The sequence below is a fragment of the Pinus tabuliformis genome, chromosome 9 (genome assembly GCF_031772625.1).
Source record: "Pinus tabuliformis cultivar Carrire ecotype Pingquan chromosome 9, CPIR1, whole genome shotgun sequence".
Taxonomy (NCBI): Eukaryota; Viridiplantae; Streptophyta; class Pinopsida; order Pinales; family Pinaceae; genus Pinus; species Pinus tabuliformis.
Genome location: NC_142307.1, coordinates 1,348,667,964 through 1,348,695,419, shown reverse-complemented (window position 1 = coordinate 1,348,695,419; position 27,456 = coordinate 1,348,667,964). Strand labels below are relative to the sequence as shown.

The 27,456-nt window shown below is 39.7% G+C and overlaps 1 protein-coding gene and 1 pseudogene across 1 annotated transcript in view; one reads left to right on the top strand and one right to left on the bottom strand.

Annotated features, from left to right (window-relative positions):
• LOC149153502 (ARM repeat superfamily protein) overlaps positions 1-27,456 on the top strand; it is a 368,482-nt gene that overhangs the window by 64,925 nt on the left and 276,101 nt on the right. Inside the window, exon 5 of the mRNA XM_089445673.1 lies at positions 14,789-14,873. Coding sequence (XP_089301799.1) covers positions 14,789-14,873 — 85 coding nt within the window. The remainder of the gene's footprint in view (positions 1-14,788; positions 14,874-27,456) is intronic.
• On the bottom strand, positions 20,264-21,687 carry LOC149153503 (4-hydroxy-3-methylbut-2-en-1-yl diphosphate synthase (ferredoxin), chloroplastic pseudogene; annotated as a pseudogene).

The following is a 27,456-nucleotide window of genomic DNA, read 5'->3' as shown; positions in this document are numbered from 1 at the left end:
GTGCTTGAATAATTTCCATTGTTGGATAAACTAAATAATGTAGCATAATCATCGTTAGAGTAGTTGGGTTAAATTTTTACCTCATACAATCTACTTTCACTTGCAATTTACTTGTATCTTGCAATTGATACCTAGTTTGGTAATTTACTTTATACTTTAAGCAATTTTGTGCATTCAATTTAAATCTTTTAAGTTTGTTTTTGCAATAATCAAATTTACCTCTAGCTTTGCTGGTTGAAGTAGTAATTTAGGGACCCTTCATCCCTTATTGACTCCTTATTCTAAGATTGGGGCCTCGACGAGGATAAGGTTTGGGGAAGAAGTTCAATTGAAACTTGTTCAATTTGCAGCTAACCAATTTGCAATCTAACTTAATTTAAAATAAATCAAGATTATATTCCAATACATTCAGCTAGCAGCATTGATACTTGGAGTTTCATTTCATTTTGCTTCCTAAGTTCATAAAGTTTATCTATCTCTTTGAAATTATTATTATTTGAAAGCAACTTGTTCTAAGAATTCACTTTTCTAAGTATTTTACATTTGACATTATTGTACTTGCCTATCTTTATTGCCACGTTTATTAACTTTATTTTCCAAGCTTTTGCTTTGAGGCATTTATTTATTGAGTATTTCCTCCCAACCATTACTTCTAAGACATCTCTTTACTTGGAATATTTACTTTGCAAGTACCTTAATTTTTGGCAATGGTCTACTTTGATCCACCTTGTCTATTATTGCAACATCTTAGCTTGTGGATGGTTATTGCTATTGTGATGCTTTAAATTCATTTGCTGCAATTTATATATTGATTTAATTTGGATGTATCTTTGATCATTTAATTTCAACTCCTGGAACTTAACTTATCTAGCTTTAGATTAGTGGAGCCTTAGTTATTTTCATAGGTTTCAACCCCCTTGGCTTTGCTAGGAGTTAGCCTAGACGAAGGAGTTGAGATTTGACTGACAACAACTCAACTCGAGACTTGCCGCCTAAGCCACACCAAGTGGAGTTAAAGATTTTCTCCATGATAATCCTAGGTGTGGATTTAGGCGACAACAAGTACAAAGCTCCAAACTTGGGTGCAAAGCCCATTAACTAAACTAGAAAGCCCCAAGGGCTTTTCCAACAGGAAATAACTTTTGAGCTAGAAATTTCAACTCTTCGTCCTAGTGAGGAAGGTATTTCCATCACTGCCTGGAAGTGGTCCTGCCTTCGAATCTGATCCACAGCTACATCCTTCGCCTACTTCAGAGTATCCTACATGGGCATCCAAACCATGACATTGCTTGCTCCTAGAAATCTCCAGCTCAATTATTTCTTCTTTCATGGCCTTGAGTTCCTTGCGTGTGCCATGACTTTCCTTTGCATGGCCATGACTTCCTTGCATGTGACATGACCTTTCTTGCATGATGATGACTTTTCTTGCATGGTCCATGACTTCCTTGCGTGTATTGTGACTTTCCTTGTGTACACCATGACTTCCTTGTATGGTCTATGACTTTCCTTGCACTCACATGAATTTCCTTGCATGGTCCATGACTTTTCTTACATGGTTTGGAAGACTCCACTCTCTCGCTTGAACCTGAAGGTTAGACTTCCACTAGGTCGCTGACTCTCCCTTTGAGCCTGTAGTCTTCCTTTGAGGCTAGACTCCCTCTGAGTCTACACAACCTTTCTTTGGCTTACTTAGCTTTCCCTCTCATGAAAACCTATGCCCATACTGCAATTGAACTTGTGTCCTTTCAAGGTCAGTCCTGAGCTGCAGTTGAACACTTGGCCTAGTCAACTCTAGACCATCGCAACTCAACTTTGCAAGTGTCCTCATCCTCCTAGGTCAAATACCTCATATGTGCATGGCTCGATTGTCAAATGTGCAACTCTGCAACTCAATGAAGATACTATTTCACGAAACTCATCAAACTATAATGCTTATGAAGCTACCTCGTCAATGGCAAAGCACCTGCCAAGGCACTCGAGCTATCACAACTTTGACAATTCAACAAAAGTCCATCAATGGTATCGGCAACCCGCCACTCAACATACTGTTGTGTACCGAGTTCTTCACCAATCCACCAAAACCCCCATTTTGCCACCCCAAGTTGCAATAATCCACATCTCCTTGTTTGAACATTCTGCTGCATGTCTCACAAAGCATACCTAGCCAACTCACTTGGCAACACTGTTGCTTCCTACAACAGTCCCACAACTCCCTCTTAGAGCTACAACTTGTGCGCAAATCTGACTCAAATGCTCTTCAAAGTAGCTCTGATACCATGTTAGAATTCCATGTACCCTAGGTCTTGTCTATGCTCTTAGCTAGAAAATATAAACACACTAGCAATGCCTAACTTTAAACTTTTGCACAATGGAATATATCAACAATCTAATCAATAATAGTACACAAGATATATGCTTACAAACTTGTTTTTTATCAGTCCATTAATAAGAAAACTCATAAGGCTCTTGTACTATCGATAGTGGCCCTTTATATCCCAATACAATGCCAAATACAAATCTAATCCTTCGACCAAATCCTAGGGCTGAGGCCAATTTCCTTGTTCCCAAACCACAAGACTGTGGTAGTCCTTTTCCCACCTTAAATCATCAAACAATAATTTGCATACATGGGCTTGCTCCTTTAGTCCACGGTCCTCTGCTATCCTTTGCATTCCTTCATAGCTTGATTGTTGTTCCTTGCAGGCAACACTTTTCTCCATCTTGTAGCCTTTATTAGTCCTTCAATCAACAACTCTTAACCTTTAGCGGCCTTTCTTCCTGCTACAACACTCCTTTATCAATCATAGCAGGCTTGCGACCTATTCTCCTTAGCTGTGGGTTGCTTCAATCCACTTGTGGCTAGCCTCCTTGTGGCTGTAGGTCACCTAATTAGGCTCGTGGCCCTCCTACTGCCCCCTGCGACCCTCACACGGCTTGCGTTTAGCAACCCTACTTTTGTAGACTTGCGGCCTCCTTTTGTAGACCAAAATCACAACTAACTCGACCTTATAGCTGTCCTTTGTTGCCTTCTTTCAGACGTGAGGCTTCTTTTGCTGGCTTTCTCCCCACACAAGTAGATGAAATTTTATGCTCCTTGTCCCTTGTATTTATACCTTTCCAAGGGGTGTGAAATTCCAAGGGTTGTGTCGCTTGGCCTTGCTGGTTGACCTGAGCTGACTTATAATTAGATTATATTAGTAAACGCTTTTCCTTGGGTCCCAAATACACTCCTTTAGGTCCAAAACCCCAAATGTGGGTGCAAAGCCCATCAACCAACCCCATGACTAATAACTAGTGGCTTGAAGAATGGATATGGAATAATGGGAAGATGGGAAGTGGTAAGCATGGAATACCATGGTGTTAATTTTCCAGGGATCCATATTAGCCCAATTTTCATTAGCAATCACATACGATTATTATCATGATAGTAACTGAAGAAAGAACATAGACAAAAGGTGCAGAATACAAGCCAGGATAAGAGGACACATGAATATGGCACAAGCCAGGGAAAAACTCCAAGAAGGGGAAAACCCTTGATCAATTCTTCTTATTATAAGTATCAAATTCTCAATAGAGAATGAGAGAGAGAGTACACATAAAGTCAAATTGACTTGCCAATATGTTGAGCAATACCATTGTCTAGTTGTCAAGGAGATAACCCAGTCAAGTCTTCATTGCCGTATAATGTAGCCACTTACCGGTCTTCAAAAGCAACTCAATCCTGGATGTATATGCGGTCTTTACTGAAGATGAGGATGGAAAAATCACAGTTCGAATAAGACCTCCATCCAATCCGATTCAAAACTTGGACTCAACACCTGGAGACAAATCATGCACATACCTCATGACCCTTCTCAAACAAGGATCTAGGGTTCAACCCTCCTTCAAGTTTTAGTATAGGTATGCGGCCTTATTACCAAAGATCTGCCCACACAAAAGTGCTTCAAAACCAGACCCAAGGCATGCCCAAACAGTTCACAAATCACCTTCCATTACTCGGCTGTGCCACAAGGAGAAATCGACATCCAAATGGTCTTGTAAAGGATTTAGTACTCGTCCTCTCCTCCTTCTCTTGAATGCTCCTAATCCACGGCCAAACAAAGATCCTTTGTAGTGTGAGTTGCTCTTAGGATATCTCCAAATGAGGGTGGAGGCACCCCTATTTATACAATTCGGTAGAGGGTCAAGAGATGTGTCTATTGGACCTGTTGAGCCGACATAAATATAAGGTTGACCTTGATAATTTGCGTGTGAGAGAATAAATTCAAAAACCCACTCTTACACATCCAAATTTGACGATCTTTAGATTGATTTTGGTCCTCTCGAAGAGAGGAATCTAGTGCCCTAATTATCTTCTTCAAAGGAGCAGTCCAAAGTGGAATTTGGCCCTAGTTGCCAAATTTACCACTCCCTCTCAACTAGGGAGAATTCCACCTGACAAACTAGCAAACATTATTCCATCCTGTCATCATGAATCATCTCTGAATTTCATCTCATCTTTGCTCTGTTGAACACTGATATGAATAATAAGGAAGAATCGATCGAGAGTGAGTCGCTGCCACTCTCCACTGACAAAAGTCAGTCCACATAACCAAAGGGAGAACTCCAATCGAACTTGATCCCAAGTGATCAAGTTGAAGAAACATCATTCATCCTAGACATAGGGAGTATGAGAGTACACGATGTGTCCATCGGTAGTGCTATGGTCCCTATCCACTTTTCCCAACTCATTGGCCAGATGAGAGGTACTTCCCATGTGTCTCGGACTACATGGGTAGGATGATGCAAGAACATCAACAGGGAAAGAATATATCACATCTTACTCACAACCACTCGTAGGGAAAGGAGAAACCACATCCTACAAACACATGTCATAACCATATGTAGGGAAAGGATGAACCACCTCCTACAGTCACATATCACAATCATCATAGGGAAAGGATGGACCACATCCTACACGCATGCAAAACACTGAGACTAGGGAAAGGATGAACCACATCCTACACACATGCAAATCAACAATAGTAGGAAGAATCCTATACGTGGGGAAAGGATGAACCTCATCCCACTGACATGTCAACCACAGATCGTAGGGAATAAGCATCCTACATGTGGGGAAAGGATGAACCACATCCCACTGAGATGTCACCAAATGCCTATAAGCATTTCTCACTGGAGTATCCACAGGAGAAGGTGAACCACTTTTCCTGCTCATATGCCATAGGAGAAGGTGAACCACTCATCCTACGCATATGCCATCAACAGTAGGGGACGGTGAACCACTCACCCTACACACATGTGTCATCAATCGTAGGGGAAGGTGAACCACACACCCTACACACATGTCATCTATCACAGGGGATGGTGAACCACTCACCCTGTATACCACGCATCTATAGGGGAAGGTGAACCACTTACCCTATGGTTGCTCACAACTCAATAAGTACCCCAAGTTTTCAGGAGCTCCTAGGGCTCAATGTTCAATCTTAACCAAGGATTCCTTCATATAGGGAATAGTGCCAAGCTGCTTTCTGAAAGTCAAGACTAGATCAATGGGAGCCTCATAGCTTCATTTAGCAGCATATAGATGTATATATAGTAAACATGTTGATTTACAGCAGAGATCTCGACAACACTTAGCAATCCTCTACTTCTTGCACATCTTGATGAAGAAAATATTTGACTACTCTCTCTTACACAAAGAGACCACAACCTAAACTTGTTTTTCCATAGTGTACAATGTCCATCAGACAAACTGCTCATCATGAGATCTGTCCACTGAAGCATGCCATAAGCATGTCCTTTGTTTTACCCTACCATATAAAGTGGTATGTGAAGTACATCTTTTGCAATTTACAATAAAGGTGTGCTCAAATAACTCACTGAAGTGCTAACTCAAATGTATTAATAGTAAGTCCAACTTATTGCTTTATGCATTCAGCCACAATGAAGCTCCCGGACTTCATTCTTTCATGAAATAAGGTGAATTATAACATCTTATTGTTCACCATATTGTGCTTCAGCAATTTTACAAGATATCAGAATCAACAACTTGTCCATTATGTCAGATCTTAAAGCTAAGGAAGAAATCAACTCCCTCTGACTCATAGCTCCCTTTGAATATTTGATATGAGACCTGTGTCTTATATCAATGTCAGACCATAAATGGAAACTTGTGTCATATACAGTGATTCCAAAACGAGACCATTTACTATTTCAGAGATGCGAGATTGATATACAAGGAGCGATAGAAACATTCAAAGACTGAGAGCATTACAATGATGCAAATCCAATCATAGAGAAACCAAAAGCGAATCCTTATTCAATAAAGATCAAATCCATTAAGCAATGTCATAGGGCAAGAGTTCTGAGGCAATAAGAAATTATCCGAGAGTCCTGAGAAAATAAGAAATGCGAGTGCTTGTGCCAGAAAGAGATGCGAATTCTTGATCCAAGAAGAGATGCGAAACCCTGAGCCTTTTCGTAAAATTACAGAGGGATAGATAGTTGAAAATCTCAAAACTGAGACATGCCATTCCATACTGTAATACAACTGAGATGTCATACCACTATGTTGCCAAACAAGTCTTAATTGTGATGATAGTGAAGTCATAACTACGATGCCAATGAAGGCCCTCCATACAACTGTGATTAAATTAATATATTGCCAAGACAAACCATACTACTAATCTGAGATGGACCGTAATATTGTTGTGAGGTTAATTATTGTGAGACGAGACATAAAGATGCCATTTATACAACAAGATTTCAAAACAGAGTGTAAAATGCCACAGTGAGATTATACAGATCAAAGTCTTTGTACAATTTATTATGCAAATGTAGAAGTCATCAAGTATTATAGTAATGTGGAAAGACAAGCGCATTGAGATAGGTGGGATCACATGTGATTACAGTGATGCTGAGACTTTGACTAGTGAATCGAGACCATATAGTAATATTCTCCCATACATATCTATTATAGTGAGGACATTCCAGAGCGTGATCATTGACTTACTAAATGCAGAGATACGAGACCAAACGCAGGGATATGAGACCTGTGCCATAGTGCCATAAGCGAAGGTAAGATCCTGTGACACTGTCATGCGAAGAGCCCCTGTGCCAAGCTATGCAAATGCAGTCTCTGAGCTAACCAAGCGAAGATGCCATTTGCCTTAGAACAATTCCATACGAGCCTCAGAAAATCCGTTATCCAAAATCGTATCACTGATTGATCTAGCTCTTGCTTGGGCTTGACTTCTCCTAGCTCTGATACCATGTTAATTTTTGAGTTAACATGTTCTTTGCATAGGATAGTTACTTCAGGGATCCATATTAGCCCAATTTTCATTAGCAATCACATAAGATTATTATCATGATAGTAACTGAAGAAAGAACATAGACAAAAGGTGCAGAAGACAAGCCAAGACAAGAGGACACATGAATATGGCACAAGCCAGGGAAAAACCCCAAGAAGGGGAAAACCCTTGATCAATTCTTCTTATTATAATTATCAAATGTTCAACAGAGAATGAGAGAGAGAGTACACATAAAGTCAAATTGACTTGCCAATATGTTGAGCAATACCATTATCCAGTTGTCAAGGAGATAACCCAGTCAAGTCTTCACTGTTGTATAATGCAACCACTTATCGGACTTCAAAAGCAGCTCAATCCTGGATGTATATGCGGCCTTCTTTACTGAAGACGAGGATGGAAAAATCACAGTCCAAATAGGACCTCCATCCAATCCAATCCAAAACTTGGACTCAACACCTGGAAACAAATCATGCACATACCTTCATGCTTCACTGTTTAGGGTCTGCTCCTTCTACTATTGGTCACGACCTGGTTAGGGCTAATCACCAGACATCTTCAGCCCTAATCTTCTGCTCAAGTATCCTTCTAACAATTGCAGCTACCTTCTTGTGAGGCTCCTCTATACTTCGTTGGCTAGTAGGGCTACTTCCAGCCCACTGTGCAGACTCACAACCCTTCTCAAACAAGGATATAGGGTTCAACCCTCCTTCAAGCTTTAGTATAGGCTTGTGGCCTTATTACCAAAGATTTGCCTGCACAAAAGTGCTTCAAAACCAGACCCAAGGCATGCCCAAACAATTCATAAATCACCTTCCATTACTCGACCCTGCTGCAAGGAGAACTCGACATCCAAATGGTCTTGAAAATGCTTTAGTACCTATCCTCTCCTCCTTCTCTTGAATGCTCCTAATCTGCGGCCAAACAAAGATCCTTTGTAGTGTGAGTTGCTCTTAGGATATCTCCAAATGAGGGTGGAGGCACCCCTATTTATACAATTCGGTAGAGGGTCAAGAGACGTGTCTATTGGACCCGTTGAGCCAACATAGAGATAAGGCTTGTTGGAAATACTGGGGGGGGTGAATCATTATTTCTTTACAATTGTTATTTTACTAGTTAGATCACTTATAACTAGAACACAAAATGAACAATATAGAATAAATGATTTTATTAATCAGAAATAACGAGGACTTCAATCCTCTCCTTTACAATGAATCAGGTACAATAATATTTAGGGCTCCAACCCTAGATGAAGACACCAGTCTCCAATCCACCAGGCTCCAAACTATACTTTGCCAAGTATCGAATTGGACTTCATGAGGCTCCAACCTTTAGGGCTCCAACCCTATCTTCCCAAGGCTCCAACCTTGTCTCTAAGAGGCACCAACCTCTAGGGCTCCAACCCTCTCATTGGTACAGGCTCCAACTTGATCTTCTTGAGAACTCCTATCCTCTAGGGCTCCAACCCACGACTTCAATTCTTCAAGATAAGGTCAATGGTTATTCAAGGCTCCCAATATCTTCTGCAATAAGCCTTGATAATATCTTCACCTTCAACAATGCCCTCAATCGATCTCTAAAGCACTTAGCTCATCAATGACAAAATCTTCTCAAAAGGTGTCTCCACAACTTTTATGTTACCCAAACGAAATTCTTCAAGGTCACATTATGAGGGCTTCATCATGATCTCCAAGAATCTTTAATAAGTTACTCAAGGTCTGCACCAAACACTTCTTCAAGTGCTTTACAATGTTTTCAACCAAGGAGGTCTACAATGGTTTTCCAAATAATGTCTCCAACAGGCTTTAACAATGCTCTAAGCACTGCCTCAACAAGGTGGCTACTCTTCAATGTCTGCTGCAAAAGGGTCTTCTACAACTTTGCTCCAAAGATGTCTTTAATAATGCTCAAAGGAGACTTCAAGAATGTCTTCTGTAAGGCACAACAATGCTGCTCAAAAATCCAAGAGATAGGCTCATTGATGTCAATGGGATGCTCCTCCAACTGAGGTATGCTACTCCAAGGTCCCACGAAAATATCACATAAGTGATTATTTAAAGTCTCATGAACAAGCTAGCTACAAAGAATCAATTCTTATCTCCAAAGTCTGCTCTACAATTTGCTTCTTCACAGAGTATTTTCAGTCCTTCTCCACAATAGGTGTACCACAGACCTTTGCTGGCTTCCACGAATAATTGTCCAAACACCTTTCTTCAGGTCCAAGCCCTCCACAAGAGATTACTATCTTTTGTTCGAGCTTCAATGAGCCTCCCCAACAAATCTGAGTCTTGAACTGACCCTTCAAACGTGTTTATCCGAGCTTCGTAAAATTGTTATGTTTCTGAGCTCCATAGTAAAATGTTTGCTACAGGTCCGAGCCTTCCAGGGTTAAGTCCAAGCCTCCCACAAGTTTAGATCCAAATTACTGGATTGTTGCAAGGTCATTGATTTCACCTCTACGAGTGACTCTTCACACTGGTCTGAGGTACTGAGGCTCCACATGTTTGTACTGTAGTTCGAGCTCCATAGATTTGGAAATTCGAGTCATACAGATAGTAATCCGAGCCTCCACAGATGTGCTTACCACAGGTCCGAGCCTAAGGTGTCAGGACTTCAAGCCTTAAGTGCGAGCTTCAGTTTGCTGACAATTTACTAAGTCCGAGCTCCATAGTTTTGTCGACACACAGATTCGAGTTGTAATGGAAGGAGGTCCACTGTTTCGAGCCTTCCAGAGGATGTCTTTTCGAGTTTGCAATTTCGAGCTTGAAAGGAGTATAGAATTTACCCAAAACAGTAATCTCCTTGTTCTCCTTGGTCCATTTCTTGCTTCTCTGCCTCTTATCCGAATTGATCACCGAGTTGATGGGTAGAATGACGAATTCAAAACTTATATTTATACATGTTTTTGTCTTATAATGAAGAGACACGTCATTTGGAGGAGAGGTCGACTTACATATGTAGGCTCATGTCGGCCAACATTAAAAATATATTATTTTCAACTTGTAAAATCATTTTCTCTCAGTCTATGAGGAGTTAAAAGGCGTGTAATAGCTCATTGGAAAGATTTCAACGTCTTCTACGAGCCTATGCCAATTCCATCCTTAAATGAGGTCATTTTTGCATCAATAAAATTATATTTTGTGAATTGTCATCATTATTTTATCCATTGCATTCTTCGTTTCATCATATGTTTTTCCATGGTAGCTTTTAGGGTTTTATCATTATGTTTTGGATGATGCTATGGTATTCAAGACTCTTTTACATGGGTTCTTCATTTGTAGGGTTATGGCATTTCACCAATGCTAGAACATCATATAGAGTTAGGGCTTCATGATGAACATTAGGCATAAAAAATCTAGAGCTATTCATTGTTTAGATAGAGCTAGGGTTACATAGGCATTTTAGCGAGGCTAGGGCATCATGAAGCTAGGGCTTGTCATCAAGGATTTCTTCAAATTTATTGATTGCCCTAGGGTTGACTTCATTAATGGCTTGACATCATATTGAGTTAAGTGATTCTAGGGTTAGAATATGATGGAATATGCACATAGGAATTTCTCTTAGGGTTTGCATAAAGAGAGTCTTCAATGAGGTTAGGGCAACATCACAAAAGGGTTGTTCATCCATCACAAAAGTTAGGACATTTTCCATCTCCAACAATGCCATACTGACATCAATGACAACTTTGACCAACAAGCCGACCTTGATAATTTTCGTGTGAGAGAATAAATTCAAAAACCCACTTTTACTTATCCAAATTTGACGATCTTTAGATTGATTTTGGTCCTCTCAAAGAGAGGAATCTAATGCCATAATTATCTTCTTCAAAGGAGCAGTCCAAAGTGGAATTTGGCCCTAGTTTCCTTTCCTTGGGTCCCAAGCCCACTCTTTTAGGTCCAAAACCCCAAATGTGGGTGCAAAGCCCATCAACCAACCCCATGACCAATAACCAGTGGCTTGAAGAATGGATATGGAATAATGGGGAAGATGGAAAGTGGTAAGCATGGAATACCATGGACATGCTACTTCAATCAGAGCCTCCTTAGTGGTGTCCCTCATAAAACACTAGGGCCTTAGAGGAGGTCCCGCATGACTAGAATCAAAGACTAATCTATTGAAATTGGGTAACATTGGGAGGTACTCTCACACGCCCTTGATATTAGGCTTGTGAGAGAGAGACACCCACAAAATGAGTGTGGGATTTGCACCCAAGTTTGGGGTTTTGGACCCAAAGTGAGTGGGCTTTGAACCCAAGGAAGTTATAATTTAATGATAAGGTTGAGTTGGAGGTTCCTTGAAGGACATAAGGGCTTTTAAGTGATCTAAGATACAAGTATAAATTTTGTAGCCAATGGAGAGGCTAATGGACAAGAGAGATAAGGACAATTTCTCTTGTGTGTGAGAAAGGAGGTAGCAAAAGCTGTTGCAGGTGTGCCCTAGCCACAAGAGTGAGAGGACAACTGGTTTTGAAGGACTAAAAGAGGCCACAACTTGAAGGGAACCAAGTCACAACCAAGGGTTAACTGTTTGACGTTTGTTGGTTGAATAGGGTTTGGTTTTGGAAGCTAAAGAAGGCCACAACCATAAGGAGGAGGCCACAGGCCTAGATAAGCTACCTGGTGGCTGAAGAAGCAGCTGAAACGAAACTACAGGAAAGTTGATATTCTGTAGTGACTAGTTGCAAGGCCACATGAAGGGCCACAATAGTATTTGTGTAGGTTGATTAAAGGTTGAAACAATTGGCTGCAAGGGCTAAAAGGTTAGAAAATGAGTTGTTGAGCTGGACAAGGAGCTGCTGAGCTAACTGAGGGTTTGCTGTAGGGTTTGAGGAGCTACAACAACAAGGTTTTGACAATTCACTGGTATGTAAATTATTGTTTGTGTTTTTACGGGCAAATGATTGCCACAATATTTGTTTGGGCTGAACAGGACCTAAATGAATTGGCCTCAACCCTAGGTAAGGTGGTCAAAGGAAAGACATTGTATTTTGGGCATTGTGTAGGGATATAAAGGGCCATTATCCCTAGTATGGAAGCCCTGAGGTTTTCTTGTTAATGGACTAATAAGACAGAAGTTTGGGCATAATAATATTGAGTACTATCATTGATTTGATTGCTGGTGTAATTTCCATTGTGCAAAAGTTTGAAGTTAGACACTTTCAATGTGTTTATGTTTTCTAGCTAGATCATGGACTAAACCTGGGGTGCGTGGATTTCTAGCATAACCCTCCCAGGTGAAGTGAGGGAACAAGAATATAGTCCAGATTGTTCAATCGTCCAGTTCACCTCTTGATCCATATTAGTATGCCCAAAACATCAAGTGAAAGCACATGATTACAAAATGGTTAAAGTACTTGCTGATGGATCAGCCACCTTCCTTGCAAAATAGTTAAAGTACTTGCCGACGGATGACGCACCTTCCTTCAAGAAGGAATCTTGGATGGGAAAGAGAAATCCGACAAGAACAAGAATTGGAGGACCCTGGCATCATGTCATGTTCTGATCATATATGGCTGCTGGCTGGCTGGCTGTCCAAGGGGAGAAAAGTTTGCTCCTATGGGTTACCCACTTTTTGGTGGGTAACAGAAACCAAAAGCAAATTTTCATCAATGTGATAGAAATTGCAAAGTGGAATCTCATTCAATATGAGGTGTAACACTCCCCATTACCTATCAATCACTTGGCTTTCTCCACTCTCATAGGGAAGAGCAAGTGGGCTCCATAGTACTAGGTGCTCCAGAAAGGGGACATTATAATGCAACTTCCAAAGTGAATAATTTGGAAAATCGCATAGAGATCCTTTGAGAGGTTTATTTGACAGTGGCTTCAACAGCATCCTTGGAAGATTTGACTTGTTCTTTAATGCCACTTGAAACGTGTTTTTCAATGAGTTGATTGTATGGTGTTTGATATCTCGTAATGTTTGTGAAGAGTCCAATAAATTTGATTTAGAGTTTTAGCTTTGGGTATTGAATCTTGGAGTTGATGGCCATAGTATTGAAGCTGTCATATATTGCTGCAAGTTTTTTCGAGAAATTTGCCTCAGTTGCAGTAATTAATTAGTGATTTCTATCACACATTAGCTAGAACCTGTTCTGCATAGCTTGTTTGAAGTGAGTCTAAGTTTGTATAGGATGCAATTTTGAATTGGCTGTGTGCCTTACATGAGCCTGCTTCTGAGTTAAGGTTGTGTCCTTGATCTGTGTTTCTATCAGCATGATCTTTTGTGTGTCATTCAAATTTTGTGTTTGAATTTGAAAATAGGCCTGCAAGCACTATAGTGAGGCATCTCGATTTTCAACATGTATTCTGCTATCAAAGAGCACTGAATTCTTCATGTCTATCTAGCATCATGGTGATGGTGTTTTGCTTCAAGTGTCATTTCATTTGCCAAAAGACTAAACTTTGACACTTCGTGCATTATACTTTGGTGCATTTGCCGACTCTCAAAGTAAGTCTTTCGTCATCTTTTGTTGAAATTATTGTCCTAAGCTGTCGTTTCCTCAATTCGTGCATTTGCCGACTCTCAAAGTAAGTTTTTTGTCATCTTTTGTTGAAATTATTGTCCTAAGCTGTTGTTTCCTCAATTCTTGATCCACTTGCCCCATCATGCTTGGATCAACCAAACTATGATCCTCATCGTTGTGATCAACCACTCTATTATCCTCCCCCAACAACCTCCAAATGTTGTCACAAATCAGAGTGGAAGTCTCCCGATTGTCAATTCAAAAAATGACAGTGGTGTGAAATGGTGAGCGAATCCATTTGAAATTATGAGCGTGTAGAACTGAAATTAGTGAAACCTAGAGCTGCACTGTAGTACTGCAGAACTGAATAATTGGTTGTAGAAAGCTTGCTGCGATGATGAAATCCCTTTTTGACCTTATTTGCAGGACACTGCCCTTCAATTGCATTAGAATGCACCTTTACTGTGAACTACCATCCTTCTTTCCCATTTTTTGTTGTTGTTGTAATAAAAGGTGTTACATCTGAAATGAGGCTAGATTCCTGGAAAATCTAAAAAATCACTATATCTTTTACTTCCACAGGCAGATTTACCAAATTACATTGTAAGATCTTATATATACTTACGTAGGACAGGAGTCATTCTCTCAATATCATCAGTTATCCAAATGATATACTTTGACAAGTTTTCAGAGAATGTGTTATAGTCAATTAAGTGAAATATGTCTCCTAATTATATGCAGCTGCATCTGAACATAACGGTTTTATAGCATGCATCCTAAATATGAACGATTTGTTATATATGAGGTGATAAAATTTTGAGTGAAGATGTCTTATGCACTCTCTTGGTGTGCTCTCACTAGAGTGTCAAGGTGTAAGTTGATGGCTTTGTTGACTGTTTTTAGTCACATGTGCATATTAACCTATTTTGTTTCTTTAGTTTGTTCTTTTCCTTTTCTTAGCATCATGATATTACTATCCTTCCTAATTTATTGAATGTTGGAAATACAGGGTTACAACTTAGATATGCTGAAAAATTATTCAAGATCTGCTGTCGTTGCATCCATCGGCTTTTGAGCATAGTTCATGGAGGAAGGTGTGTGAATTTCTAACAAGCAAAAGACAATGGGTGTATAACATTTGATAGAATGTTTACTGAGACAAAATTAATCTGTTAAATTGGTATCTTGTTTTCCTAAATTGAAAACTCTCATATAGATCTTGATAAAATCTCATTGTGGAAATATTTTTGTGCCAACTTTTTACTAGAGTTCTCAAGCTAGCCATGCCTTCTAGCCTTCTTCAGGGAAGGTGCTTGTTTAGGTTCTTGTTCCAAGATCCAAGCTTCCCCCTCAAATGTTCTCAGTTGAATTATCCATAAACCAGGGCATGGAAAATCATTGTGTCATGCAGATTATTGTTATCACCCTCGTGAAAATACTTAACTTCTACTGGTGCATACTCCTTTGAAATTATACTTAACTTCTGGTGCATACACCTTTGAAATTATACTTAACTTCTACTGGTGCATACTCCTTTGAAATTATACTGGTGGATACTCTGAAATTTCTTTAATGGCTGAGCTGGTGGACCTCTCCCTTCAATATTGACAAGTTAATCCCTGTTTGTTCTTCCTTTTGACTGGGTACTATTGCCTTCATAGTCATCTTAAGCAGCCTTCAAATCAATGTCCTTCTGGTTCAAGGGCACTGGTTTGATAAAACATCGATGATCCTTATTATTTTAATGTTATTCTAGGATTACCTTCTTGCACAACTAATAGCTGGAATTAATTGTTAAATACATCCTACATCCTTTTCACTCCCAATATCAGATCTGGATGATATATATTTTCCAACTTGTGAAAATAATTCTTTATTTCCTTTGAAGGGCGGCTTATATTGTGCTCATCATCTGCGACAACTTTTTTGTTGATATTGTGGCTAGTTTTAGATTTTATGTGTCTCAGTTTCTCATTTCTAAAATTTTCATGAGTGACTTAAGACTCTCTACCAGTGGGTATTACATCGCAACTATTTTGACTGGTGGTTTGCGAATCTCTGCTTCTAGGCATTTCAATATAATAGCTTTGATGCAAGTTGGTTTTAGATGCCTCTCCATCCTGTTCACTGATAATGCACTGTTTTATCTCCTTATCATCTGCAATTTCACTGATGTTGTTGTTGATTTTAGATTTTCTCTGTTTCGGTTTCTCCTTTCTATAATTTTTTATAGTTGTTTTCCGAGACTCTGCTGCTGCGTATTGCATCTTTACAAATTTTGTGAACTTGGGTTTCACTACCTGGCATGCCCATTGGTATTTCAGTTTTTTAACTTTGGCGACTGGTCATAGATTCTGTGTGGGTTTCTCATCTCTCAATCTTTCATAGCTGATTCCAGAGTATCTGCTTGTGGGTGTTTTCTCATTGTTGAATTTTTCTTTGCATTCCCTATAAATTGTTTGGTTGTCCATTTGATTAGTCTTTGGAGTCTCATCTATATCACCTTGAGCCTTGAGGAGTTCCTAATTGAACATGTTGAACATCCGTTTTGACGTTAAGGTCAGTTTCTATTGTAGGGGCTGTGTCTAGTGTTTCAATATTCTCCAACGATTTTATAATGGCTTTTCTCCTTTCCTGTAGCAATTAATCTCACTTAATTCTTTGAAATATGTGTCCATGATTTCAGGACTTAAGCATATAATGGTAGTCCTAACGTGGCTCTGGTGTAGCGTTTGAACAACCAGAGGGTCGAACAACTCTGATACCTCTGTAGCAAACAAACAATGTTGTTTGTACTTTAAATGTAGAATACATAATTTACTGTAAATAATATATATTGGTAGACGATAGAATATGAATTGATTAGATGTAACAATTAGGGGCCCGTTATAAATACTAGGCGAAGTGCCCTTTCGTATCAAGAGATCTGTCTCTTTGATAAGACACATTTCCACCTTTTCATTAATTATTATTTATTTTTATGTTTGTTACAGTTTGTTTCCTCTTGAAAGCTAGAAGGCTCAGAATCTATATGATGTTGCTCATCTGATCCCATGTATTCTGGAAAATTGTTTCAAGGTCCGCTCTCTCTAAAAGTGATCCTAGGAACCTCAACTACTCTCAAGTGTCTCTCAATGTCTGAGTGAATCATTGAGTCCACCTGGCAGAAGTGGAAGGGGCTACTATCGCATCCTCTTTGCCTGAAGGTTGTATTGCACTGGAAGTCATTAATGACCCTGGTTAAACCTTTTAAGCTTCGTGCTACTCATTCTTTGTCCCTGGAATAGGCTCATGGGACTTCTGGGATGCAAAGTCTTCCTCAAACTTTACATGCTTGCTCACTGCCATCTTCCTATGCTCTAGAGTCTAAACTATGGACCTTGTAGGCCTTTGAAGTCTCATTATAACCCCACAAATAAACCATTGTTGCTTGAGGGTTACAACTTGGTCGTTTTCTCTACCGGTACATGGATATAATCTGGATAACTAAAGATATAGAAATGATTCACTACTAGCTTCACACCGGTGAATTCCTCCTTTAGCATCTTGTCCTCCACGATCTTTTGGTGACAATGGTTTTGGATGTAGACTGCCATGTTGCATGCCTTTCCCCCAAAGAAACATTGACAAGTCTTGGTCATGAATCATGGCTTTGGTAGCCCCTATGATGGATTGGTTCTTGCACTTTGCAACTCCATTTTGTTATGGGTTGTATGGAACAGTCAGCTCTGTGATTCTTGCTTCCTTGTAGAAACCTTCAAGCTCCTCAGAGATATACTCACCCCCATTGTCTGATCTCCAGACTTTGATATTCCCTATCTTCTTCTCAACTAATGCCTTGAAACCTATTAAAGACGTCATCCTTGGTCTTTAGGAAGTAGATCAAAGTGTTGCAGGAGAAATCATCAATAAAGAAAACATAATGCATGCTTCCTATAATTGATGCTACTAACTCTGTTCACAAACATCTGAATGCACTATGTCTACATTCTCCTTAAGCCAATGCTCACTGCTTGGGAAAGCAGCCTTGGCTTGGTTGTCAAGTGTACACCCCCTGCATAGTCCACACTAAATATTGAACTTTGGAAGACCTATCCAATCTGTCCTCAAATCCTTGGCTAGCTGATGCCATCTCTAGGATCTATCGGACAAACTCCCAAATCTGGAAATTACATTAAAAATATTGAAACTCTCTAACTGCTGGTATTTGTTTCTGACAGTTGATTTACTGCTGCAAGAACTTTCGAATCTCAATCAGAGAACGACTTTGATACCATGTAGAAATTTCCAACCATAGGACCTAGGTGGCAGCTTTCTCTATGATCTAATTTAAACAAATAAATTTCTGAATTAATTAATGTAGAAATTAAATTATAGACCGTAGGACCAATTAGACAATATCTGGAAAGTAAACAGTGGAAGCATAAAACGGTTTCACACATACATAGATAATTTCTCTTTCAAAATAAGCTTTTCATTGCTTATTCAATGCTTAACAAGGGAACCTCCACAAGGTGCCAAAACAGTAGCTGCACAGTTATCAGAAACACCTCAGAAACATATCTGCATAAAATTGAGAAGGAACAGTCTGCACGGAGGACTGTATGAGCTGTTTTATGGACCTGTATGAGTGTACAGATTTGCTGCACAACTGTTGTATGGATTGCTGCTCTAGCTCCTCTCGTGTACTTCAGCTCTGCTTGCTTGTTGTTGTTGTTTGACAGACTGTCTCAGCTTTCTATTTCGATCCCTCTTTATACTTTTAACTGAAACCCCAATCTACCAAAACCTTAATCTCTCAATGAGATGTACAGTTGAGATTAAACCTAGTCTAAGTCATTAATGCATAAAATACACTTTGTAAGAGTCAACGGTTAAAATACAGTTAATCTCTCTATGAGATGTACAGTTGAGATTAAACCTACTCTAAGTCATTAATGCATAAAATACACTTTGTAAGAGTCCTCTCCTGTACTTCAGCTCTGCTTGCTTGTTGTTGTTGTTTGACAGACACTGTCTCAGCTTTCTATTTCTAGTCTAAGTCATTAATGCATAAAATACACTTTGTAAGAGTCAACAGCTAAAATACAGCTAATCTCTCTATGAGATGTACAGTTGAGATTAAACCTAGTCTAAGTCATTAATGCATAAAATACACTTTGTAAGAGTCAACAACTAAATGTAACACTTTTCACTTTTTCCTAAGGTGAATTACAAAATATAGTTACTTTTTGAGATATCTCGAACTATTTGCAGAACATTCACATGGAACCTGTGTAGAAGTTCTCGTCCGAGCTATATTTCTCAACAATGGGAATGGGCAAGCTTGCCACTGTGTTAATAATATGCATCTTATCAAAGAAAGAAAACAATTCTTATTCTGTTTGAAGCTTCCAACTAAACAAGATCTAGCTCCACTCCCGTACTAGTGTACATATTTTCTGTACAACTGTTGTATGGATGGCTGCTCTAGCGCCTCTCCCGTACTTCAGCTCTGCTCGCTTCTTGTCCTTGTTTGATGGATGCTGTGTCTCAGCTCTCTATTTTGATCTGTTTTTATACTTTTAGCTGAAACCCTAATCTACCAAAACCTTAGTCTCTCTATGAGATGTATGGTTGAGATTAAACCTATTTTAAGTAATTAATGCATAAAATACACTTTGTAAGACTCACCAGATAAATGTAAGACTTCACTTTTTCCTAAGGTGAACTACGAAATGGAGTAGCTTTATGTAATATCTCAAACTATTTCCAGAACATTCACACTGGACCCTTGTAGAAGTTCTTGTCCAAGCTATGTACCGCAACAATGGGGAGGGGCAAGCTTGCCACTGTGTTAATTGTATGCATCTTATCAAAGAAAGAAATAAGTTTTTATGCTGTTTGAAATTTCCAACTACACAAGCCTTGTGAAGCGATTTGGACATTCTTTAAAACTTTTTCTGGCTCAATGCTTTGAATTTCTCATCAAATATAATCTAAAACCCTAGGTGTATAAATTTGCCTTTCATCATCTATAGTATGCATAGTTGCTAGGAAACATATTCTTTACACTGACCATATTCCTGAAATATGTTCTTAAACATAATAGCTGGGTCTTTGTATTGTTCTCAAATTCATTTGCTCTTCGGATGTAATATCCCTCCTAGAGAGATTACCTGTAGTGTGCAATTCTGGGTTAGGGTTTCAAATAAATGCATGATAGGATTATCTCAAAACAATGTTGCAACACTCATTAGTCTATTAAACAGTGATGATCTTTATTGAATGCACAATATTATAATAAGTATTCAACAACAGTTGATTCCTCAAGCACCCACTGTAAATTAGGGCCAAACCGACCAGCCACTAGGAATCTTACTAAACAGCACAAGATCCATAGTTCCCCAATAGGGATAATAACAAAAACTTAGTTCTAAGATTACAGACTAAAACTGTCTACTGTTATTCAACAGTTGGGCAGACAAATTGTTCCGACCTTAGGTTAATTGAAGCCACACAGATTTCCTGATTTGCTACAGTCCTTCAGCATGCTGCTTAGATCCTGCTCCACCTGTAATATCCTTCTCTGTCTTAGCTTCCAGCCAGCCACACCCCTTTTAAACCCTACTGGTGCCTTTATTGACTTGCCAAACTCATTCCAAAAGCTGACATACTTTCTTTTCCTTTCAGTATCTGTTTTTGATTTTGTCTCAACATCTGTTTTTCCCCTTGCATTTGATCCATCAGGGTCCCCTTCTGCAATTTGATGAATCATATCTAAAGCTGTACAAATTAGCTTCTTCTCTACTGTCTTCAACTGGTCAAGGGAGACTGACATTAGAACAAAACCATCACGATGTAGAACTCCTCCTTAGTCCACCTAATCACCCGTCTGCACTGGAAGTTGGCCAGTCCTACATTGGAAAGTAAAGAAATGATGATGCTTTTCCTCAAAAGGAGCCACTCCTTTCCCTAGCTTTGCAGCTTGCATTCCAAGATTTGCAAGTCCTCTGCAGGGATCAATCTCCTTTTCTGGAGGCTCTGTAAGGGAAACTTGAATAGTATCACCAAAACCATCCTGCAAAAGTGTTCCAATGCCAATTGCAGACTCCATGCGTCCATCTTCACCTTCACCAGCTTCAGTAACTCTTAAATGGAATGGATATTCCGATCCTTGGACATACATCTCTGCAACAAATAAATGGTATGACTGAACCATGACTACAAGGTTGCTCATTTTCATTGAAAGCACAATATTATGAAAATCCAACTTCCGACAAATGTGTGCAAATTGAAATGATGGTTCCACCGTACCCATGGGAGAATCACCATAGTAACTGATAATACAATTGGAAAGACTTCCATGGTTTGTGCCAATTCAGATTTCCCTTCCATACTTGTATTTCTCCACCAATGGTGTGGAAACCTCTTTGATGTGTTCAAGCTCCTTCTGGTAGTCTTCCTTTGTGTATTCTAGTTTCTGAAATTGGGCATGCCTGTCAGCGAAATTTCAACACGGATCTTATCAAAACATTCTGCAACACGCAATGCAACTGAAGGAGCAAAATGGATGTCTGCCATAAGAGGAATATCATAGCCCTTCTTTACAAGGGTATTTTTAATGTCATAGCAAGCATCTGCTTCTTTTTTTCCCTAAACAGTGATTCAAACAATATTTGCTCCTTTATCGGCTATTCTCACGGTCTGTTCTATTGTACCAAGAACATCCTTCGTGTCAGTAGTAGTCATTGTTTGAACCCTAATAGGATGTTCGCCTCCAAGTGGGATGATGCCAACCATCACTGTAATTGTTTTTCTTCGTATTGTCTTGTATGTGGATTCACAATACTTCTGCGTTGGAATTGGATGCCCAAATGAAAATGTAATATCCCTGTTGCTGTAAAGAGAGTTGATGAGGATGTCCATCAACTTTGAAACCTCTGCCTAGAAATCAAATTTTTGGCCACTGGCCCGCAATGTCTTCTAGGAAACTTGACTCCCTCTACGCAACATTTGCATCCGTAGTGAGTGCATCAGGAATGGCTTCAACGATGACTTCTTCCACCTTTGGAGGCCATGTATTCTCATTTGCAGGACTTGCTTCCTTTGCGTTGGCTCTTAGATAGGGATTGTGTTGTGGCGTAAATGTGAGAATGGTGAGCAGTAACAAAGCAGTTGGCACCACCCATTTCCTCATGTTGTTTGCTTGCACAGGGACTTGATCTTGTCGATTTTTAATGTACCTTCGACAAGTGGTTTCTCATGGGTTAGTCTCTACCTAGGGAAAAGTGTCCAAAATAATTTTTTCCCTAAGTGTGACTTTATAAAGTGAAAAAGTGACTTTATAAGTAGTAAAGTCAATGTTAAATTATAAAGTGAAAAGTGACTTTAGACATAAAGTAAAATGTGGGTACTTTATTTAATGGGCGAGTTAAAAAATAGAGTAAGAATTAAATGCACATTTATTCTCATCCCTTGATCTAAATGAATTTGAGCCATTAGATCTTAGGGTTGCCTAAAAGTCATTTAGGGAAACAAAAGGGGGAAAAGGAAAGAGAGACTGCATTCATTTTTCATGAGCAGATTGGAGAAAGGAGGCTGAGAGTTGGAGAAAAGTTCTGAAGGAGAAATTTGTTGCAGCAAGCCGAAGGAGTGATTTTTGGGCAAAGATGGACACGGAAATCAAGGCATAGAAGACAACAAAAGGTACAGTACTGACAACATTTAATGTTGTGAGCTGCATGCTATTCGAGAGAAGTTTTTGAGAATCTTTTTTTTGAAGAAAAATTCATACAATCTGTACAGCGGAACGAAAATCTGTACAATCCGTACGGAAATATGTACAGTACAGTCCGTACAGTCATATTCGTATTGTACATATTTAAGCTTCAAGTGGGCACATAAATTGAGGCAAAGTGGGTACGGTTTTTTGTCTGCAAATGTATTTTTCTTGAACTTGAAAGATAAATAAATTTGAAGAGCTCTCTAACTGGTTTTCCCCGAAGAAGATTGAAAGGGTTTTGCCTAGGTCTAAGTTGACCAAAAATCTGTGTATTTTTATGTTTGTTGCAAGTCTGTTTATGTCCATATTTATTTTCAGCGTGTGTTGACAGTCCCTTGTGTTTTAATCTAAAAATTTCAATTCCAAAATTCTATATGTTGAATGTATGTTTATGGGGAAGGGCATTTAACTGAATGGGAGTGATAAGGTGAAATTAAAACTGGGTTGGGATTGCATGAAAACTTTTTTTTGTCATCAAATTTCAACATGGTATTAGAGCTACAGGCTGAAAATTGTAGTTTGAACAACAGACAATAGTTTGGGACAACAAATAGTGGTTTGGACAACAAACTGAATTTTTGGACAACAAACTGATATTTTGGGACAGCAAGGTGAAATTTCACACAGGCTGAACTTTTGGGACAACAAGGTCTGTTGGAAAGTTTATTTCTCTATTTTCTTGGTTTTGTAAATTTTGGACAACAGTCATTGCCATGCTCTTAAGGATAGAGGATAGACTGGATAGGATATCCAACTATGCCGTTTGGAAGGACAAAATTCAGACAGTGTTTGAGGAGGCAACTGTTTGGGACACAATGCAGCAAGTGGTTGTACCTCCTATTGCTGTAGATGAACTTGTTGAATTCACAAAAAATAATGCAAAGGCAAAAAAGATTTTGATGGATAGTCTGAAGGATCATGTGGTTCCTCAAGTGAGAGGAAACACATATGCATGGTAGATGTGGACAACTCTTGTAGAAATTTCTCTATAGATCAACTAGTTCTGATACCATGTAGAAATTCTCACTGTAGATCACCTGATAATGCAATATAATAAAGCAAAATACTTGATCTACTTCTACAAACAAATTTGCGGAAGCTTAATCGATTTTGAGCAAGATCAAATAGAACACATATAACAAATGAAGAAGAAATCAATCACACATGAATCACAGAAGAATACTCTGGGGAAAGCCTCATCTAAAAACCCTGCTATCTGTATTATCATACAAGTGGAAATATCTCAGGATTACACAAAGCTTTAGCTCACAAGCTATCCAACGCTCAGTACAATCCCTCACCGCTGCTCATAGACAGAATAGACAATACATATGCCTTCCTTCAGTCCTCCAAGCCTCCTATTTCCTTGCGCAGTTTCTCCTGGGTCCTCCAGCTGCAACCTGTGTGATTCTCACCTCACACACAACACTAACCTTTGAAATAACTGCTCAATCCTGAAGGAGATGATTCCTTCTACATGGATGAGTTTCCTATATAGGAAAATTCCTCCAACTGATAGTACACTGCCGCTTCCTCTGATCTCAACTGGGTCTTTGACTGAATTGACATGCATGAGTTATTTATGAGGGAATATTCAGTTATCTAAAGTACATTAGTTACATGCATGCATGCATTAACTAACTGAACTCACAATTAGTTCCACAAACTGTTGGAACTAATCTAACTGGACTTAACTCAGTTAACTGAGCTAACTAATTACAACTCAAAATACAACTCATCCTTATCTCCTTAATTAAGGGATAATTTCCTCAATCAAAGGGATAACTATTGCATGTCTTCACATAGACTTCATGTTTGATTTTCTCCAACTAATTAACTCAAGATGAATTAATTAATTATTTTTCAAACAGTTGCTAAGATCAAATTCGAATTTTAATTCTCAATTTTAGTTCAGGGACTAACTAAAATTGGAATGTATCCCGAAATACTATTTTTAACATTTCTATTTTTTGCTATTTCCAACAGAGTTGGAGTATATTCTGAAATGCTATTTATAGCAATGCTATTTTTAGCATTTCTTGTTGCTATTTTCAACAACTCTAACCACTCTCTATCAGAGTACCATTGAGAGCAGGAAGATGTTACTTAAAGAACAATTGAAGAACATTAGGATGAAAAACGCTGAGAGTGTAGTTCATTATCTTGGCAGGGGCAAATAGGTAAGTGATGATTTGACTGCTATTGGTGAGACAGTTGCACCCACAGAGTTGGTCAGGATAGCTGTAGTAGGACTTCCTAAGTCTTGGGAGGTCTTTGGAGATATTGTTATCTCTAGGGAGAATCTTCCCAATTGGGACAGATTCTGGGATGATTGTGTGCAACATGAGATACGAAAGACTGACAGTGGTGGGGTGAACAGATGAGGAGGATGTAGCCTTGACAGCCAGGGGGAAGAACAAAGGGAAGGCCAAGAAAGGGGCCTCATCAGATGGGGCTAAGGGAAAGGAGAAGAAGAAGAAGGAAGATACAGATATGTCCAAAGTCAAATGCTGGGCTTGTTAGAAGATGAAACACTATGCTGCTACGCGTCCTGAGAGGAAGAACAAGGGGAAGAAGGGTACTGCTGCCTGCAGCTTCAACAAAGGTGGAGCAATTTGCTTCACAATTTGACCAGGACTTTGTATTTATTACTTTTACATCTGGTAGGAGTACATCATCTAATGTGTGGTACATAGATAGCGGGGCTTCCCGCTATATGATAGGTGCATGAGAGTTCTTTTCAGAGTTTGCAGAGAGGGCACTTAATATTGAGATTGTACTAGGAGATGACTGCATTGTGAGAGCTATTGGTGTGGGGACTGTGACCTTTGAGAGGGAGTCTTTGCCTCCTTTGAAGGTCATGGATGTTTTGTATGTTCCGGGGATGAAGAAGAACTTGATTTCAGTGTCTGCTATGGAGGAGAAGGGGTTTGACGTCACTTTCTTAAGAGGGAAGGTATTGATGCATCCCAGGGGAGCTTCCATCACTTCGACCAAAGTGATTGGAGCCCGCTCTGGGAAACTATAGAGGTTCAATTTTCAGTCGCCATGAGCATTGGTGAGTAGCACATCTGGTAGCACTCGCACTAGTACCACTAGCAGTAGAGACTTGTGCGAGTTATGGCACCAGAGGATGGCGCATATGCTTCATGGAGCTTTGAGAGTACTGAGGGAGGTCACTACTGGAGTTTTTGATTTCAGTGTCGAGCATTATGAGGTTTGCAGAGGGTGTGCTTTGGGATAGTACACCAGGTTACCTTTACCACCGAGCGACAACAGATCTACAAGTATACTAGACTTGATTCATACTAATGTTAGTGGTTGTATGTCTCATGTGTCTTTGGGTGGTTATGAGTATTATGTTATATTCATGGATGACTACTCTAGGAGGACTTGGATATATTTCTTGAAGACCAAGGGTGAGGTCTTTAGTCGCTTTAAAGAGTTCAAATCTCTTGTGGAAAAGCAGTCAGGTAGGAATATTCGGGTCTTGAGGTCAGACAATGGTGGTGAGTACACCGATGGAAGGTTCCTTACAACCCCCAACAGAATGGGGTGTTTGAAAGGAAGAATTGAGCTATTGTTGGGGCTGCTAGAGTGATGATTCATGATTAGGGGTTGCCTTTATTTTTGTGGGCTGAGGCCTGCAATATTGCTGTTTATCTTTGGAATAAGAGTCCTCATAGAGTATTGGGGAATATGACTGTGGAGGAGGCTTTTATTGGAGAGAAGCCTCATGTGGGACATCTTTGTATCTTTGGATGTCTCACGTATTCTTATATCCCCAAGGAGCAGAGGACGAAGTTGAAACCCGTGCCAGAGAAGGGTATCTTTATGGGTTACAATGAGATTTCGAAGGCCTATTGGATCTTCATTCCTTCTAAACGAAGAGTGGTGATTAGGAGGGATGTGAAGTTCGAGGAGGAGAGGGCCTATCGGAGATCACAGGAGTATGATGAGAGAGAGATAGACTTTTCCTCAGCAGGGAGGTCAAGGTAGAGGGAGCAGGACCTCAGGGATCTAGATCGATTGGTACAGGAGGTACTTCAGTGTCAGCGATATCTGGGGCACCAATGGCAAGTTCACCAAGCACTTCTTTAGGGAGTCCACTGGTATAGAGTTCACATGGCACATCAATTGACACAAGCACAGGTGCCGGTACAGGTTTTTCGAGGACAGGTGATGGTACTATTGATTTGGGGCAGCATCAAATGTGCTTTAGCCACGAAAATTGGTGGAGAGGCTAAGGCACATGAGATCTCCAATACCCAGAAAGGGTTTGGGCAGATTCTATACAATTTGGGAGATATTAAAATAATTAATATTTTGAATGGAGTCCCTAAGTCTAAACTTAGGGAAAATAAAATATTAATGTGAATTAATATAAAACTGTGTTAGAATGGTCCAAAAGTCATGGATCAAGCCAGATCTAATCTTAGTTGTTGATTAGGGACTTAATCTCGGCCGTTGATTTGTCAACGAGAAAAGTATAAGAGGAGGCTTGAGGGTCACTTGGAGAACACACCAAGAGATCAAGATTTCGACTTTCTAGGGCTGTGTTTGTTGAGAAAGTTGAGAGAGTGATCAGGGGTTGCAGCTGAGGGGCAGTGAATACAGAAGTAGAGAGGTAGAGATAGTGCCGGGAGGATCAGCGCTGCAGCCAGGAAAGCTGACATAGAGGGCAGAAGCCAGAACTGTCGGAACTGCTGGGAACTACCGGAACAGCTGGGAACGCTGACGCAGAGGGCAGAAGCTGAAACTGCTAGGAACAGCTGGGAAAGCTGACGCAGAGGGTAGAATCCAGAACTGCCAAGATTTTTCTCTGTTGGGCGAGCTGGATTTGGCACCTAGATTGTATTCTAAAACTGCTTAATAAATCAAACCCTCAGATAGCTGCACTGGTTTCCCCGCAT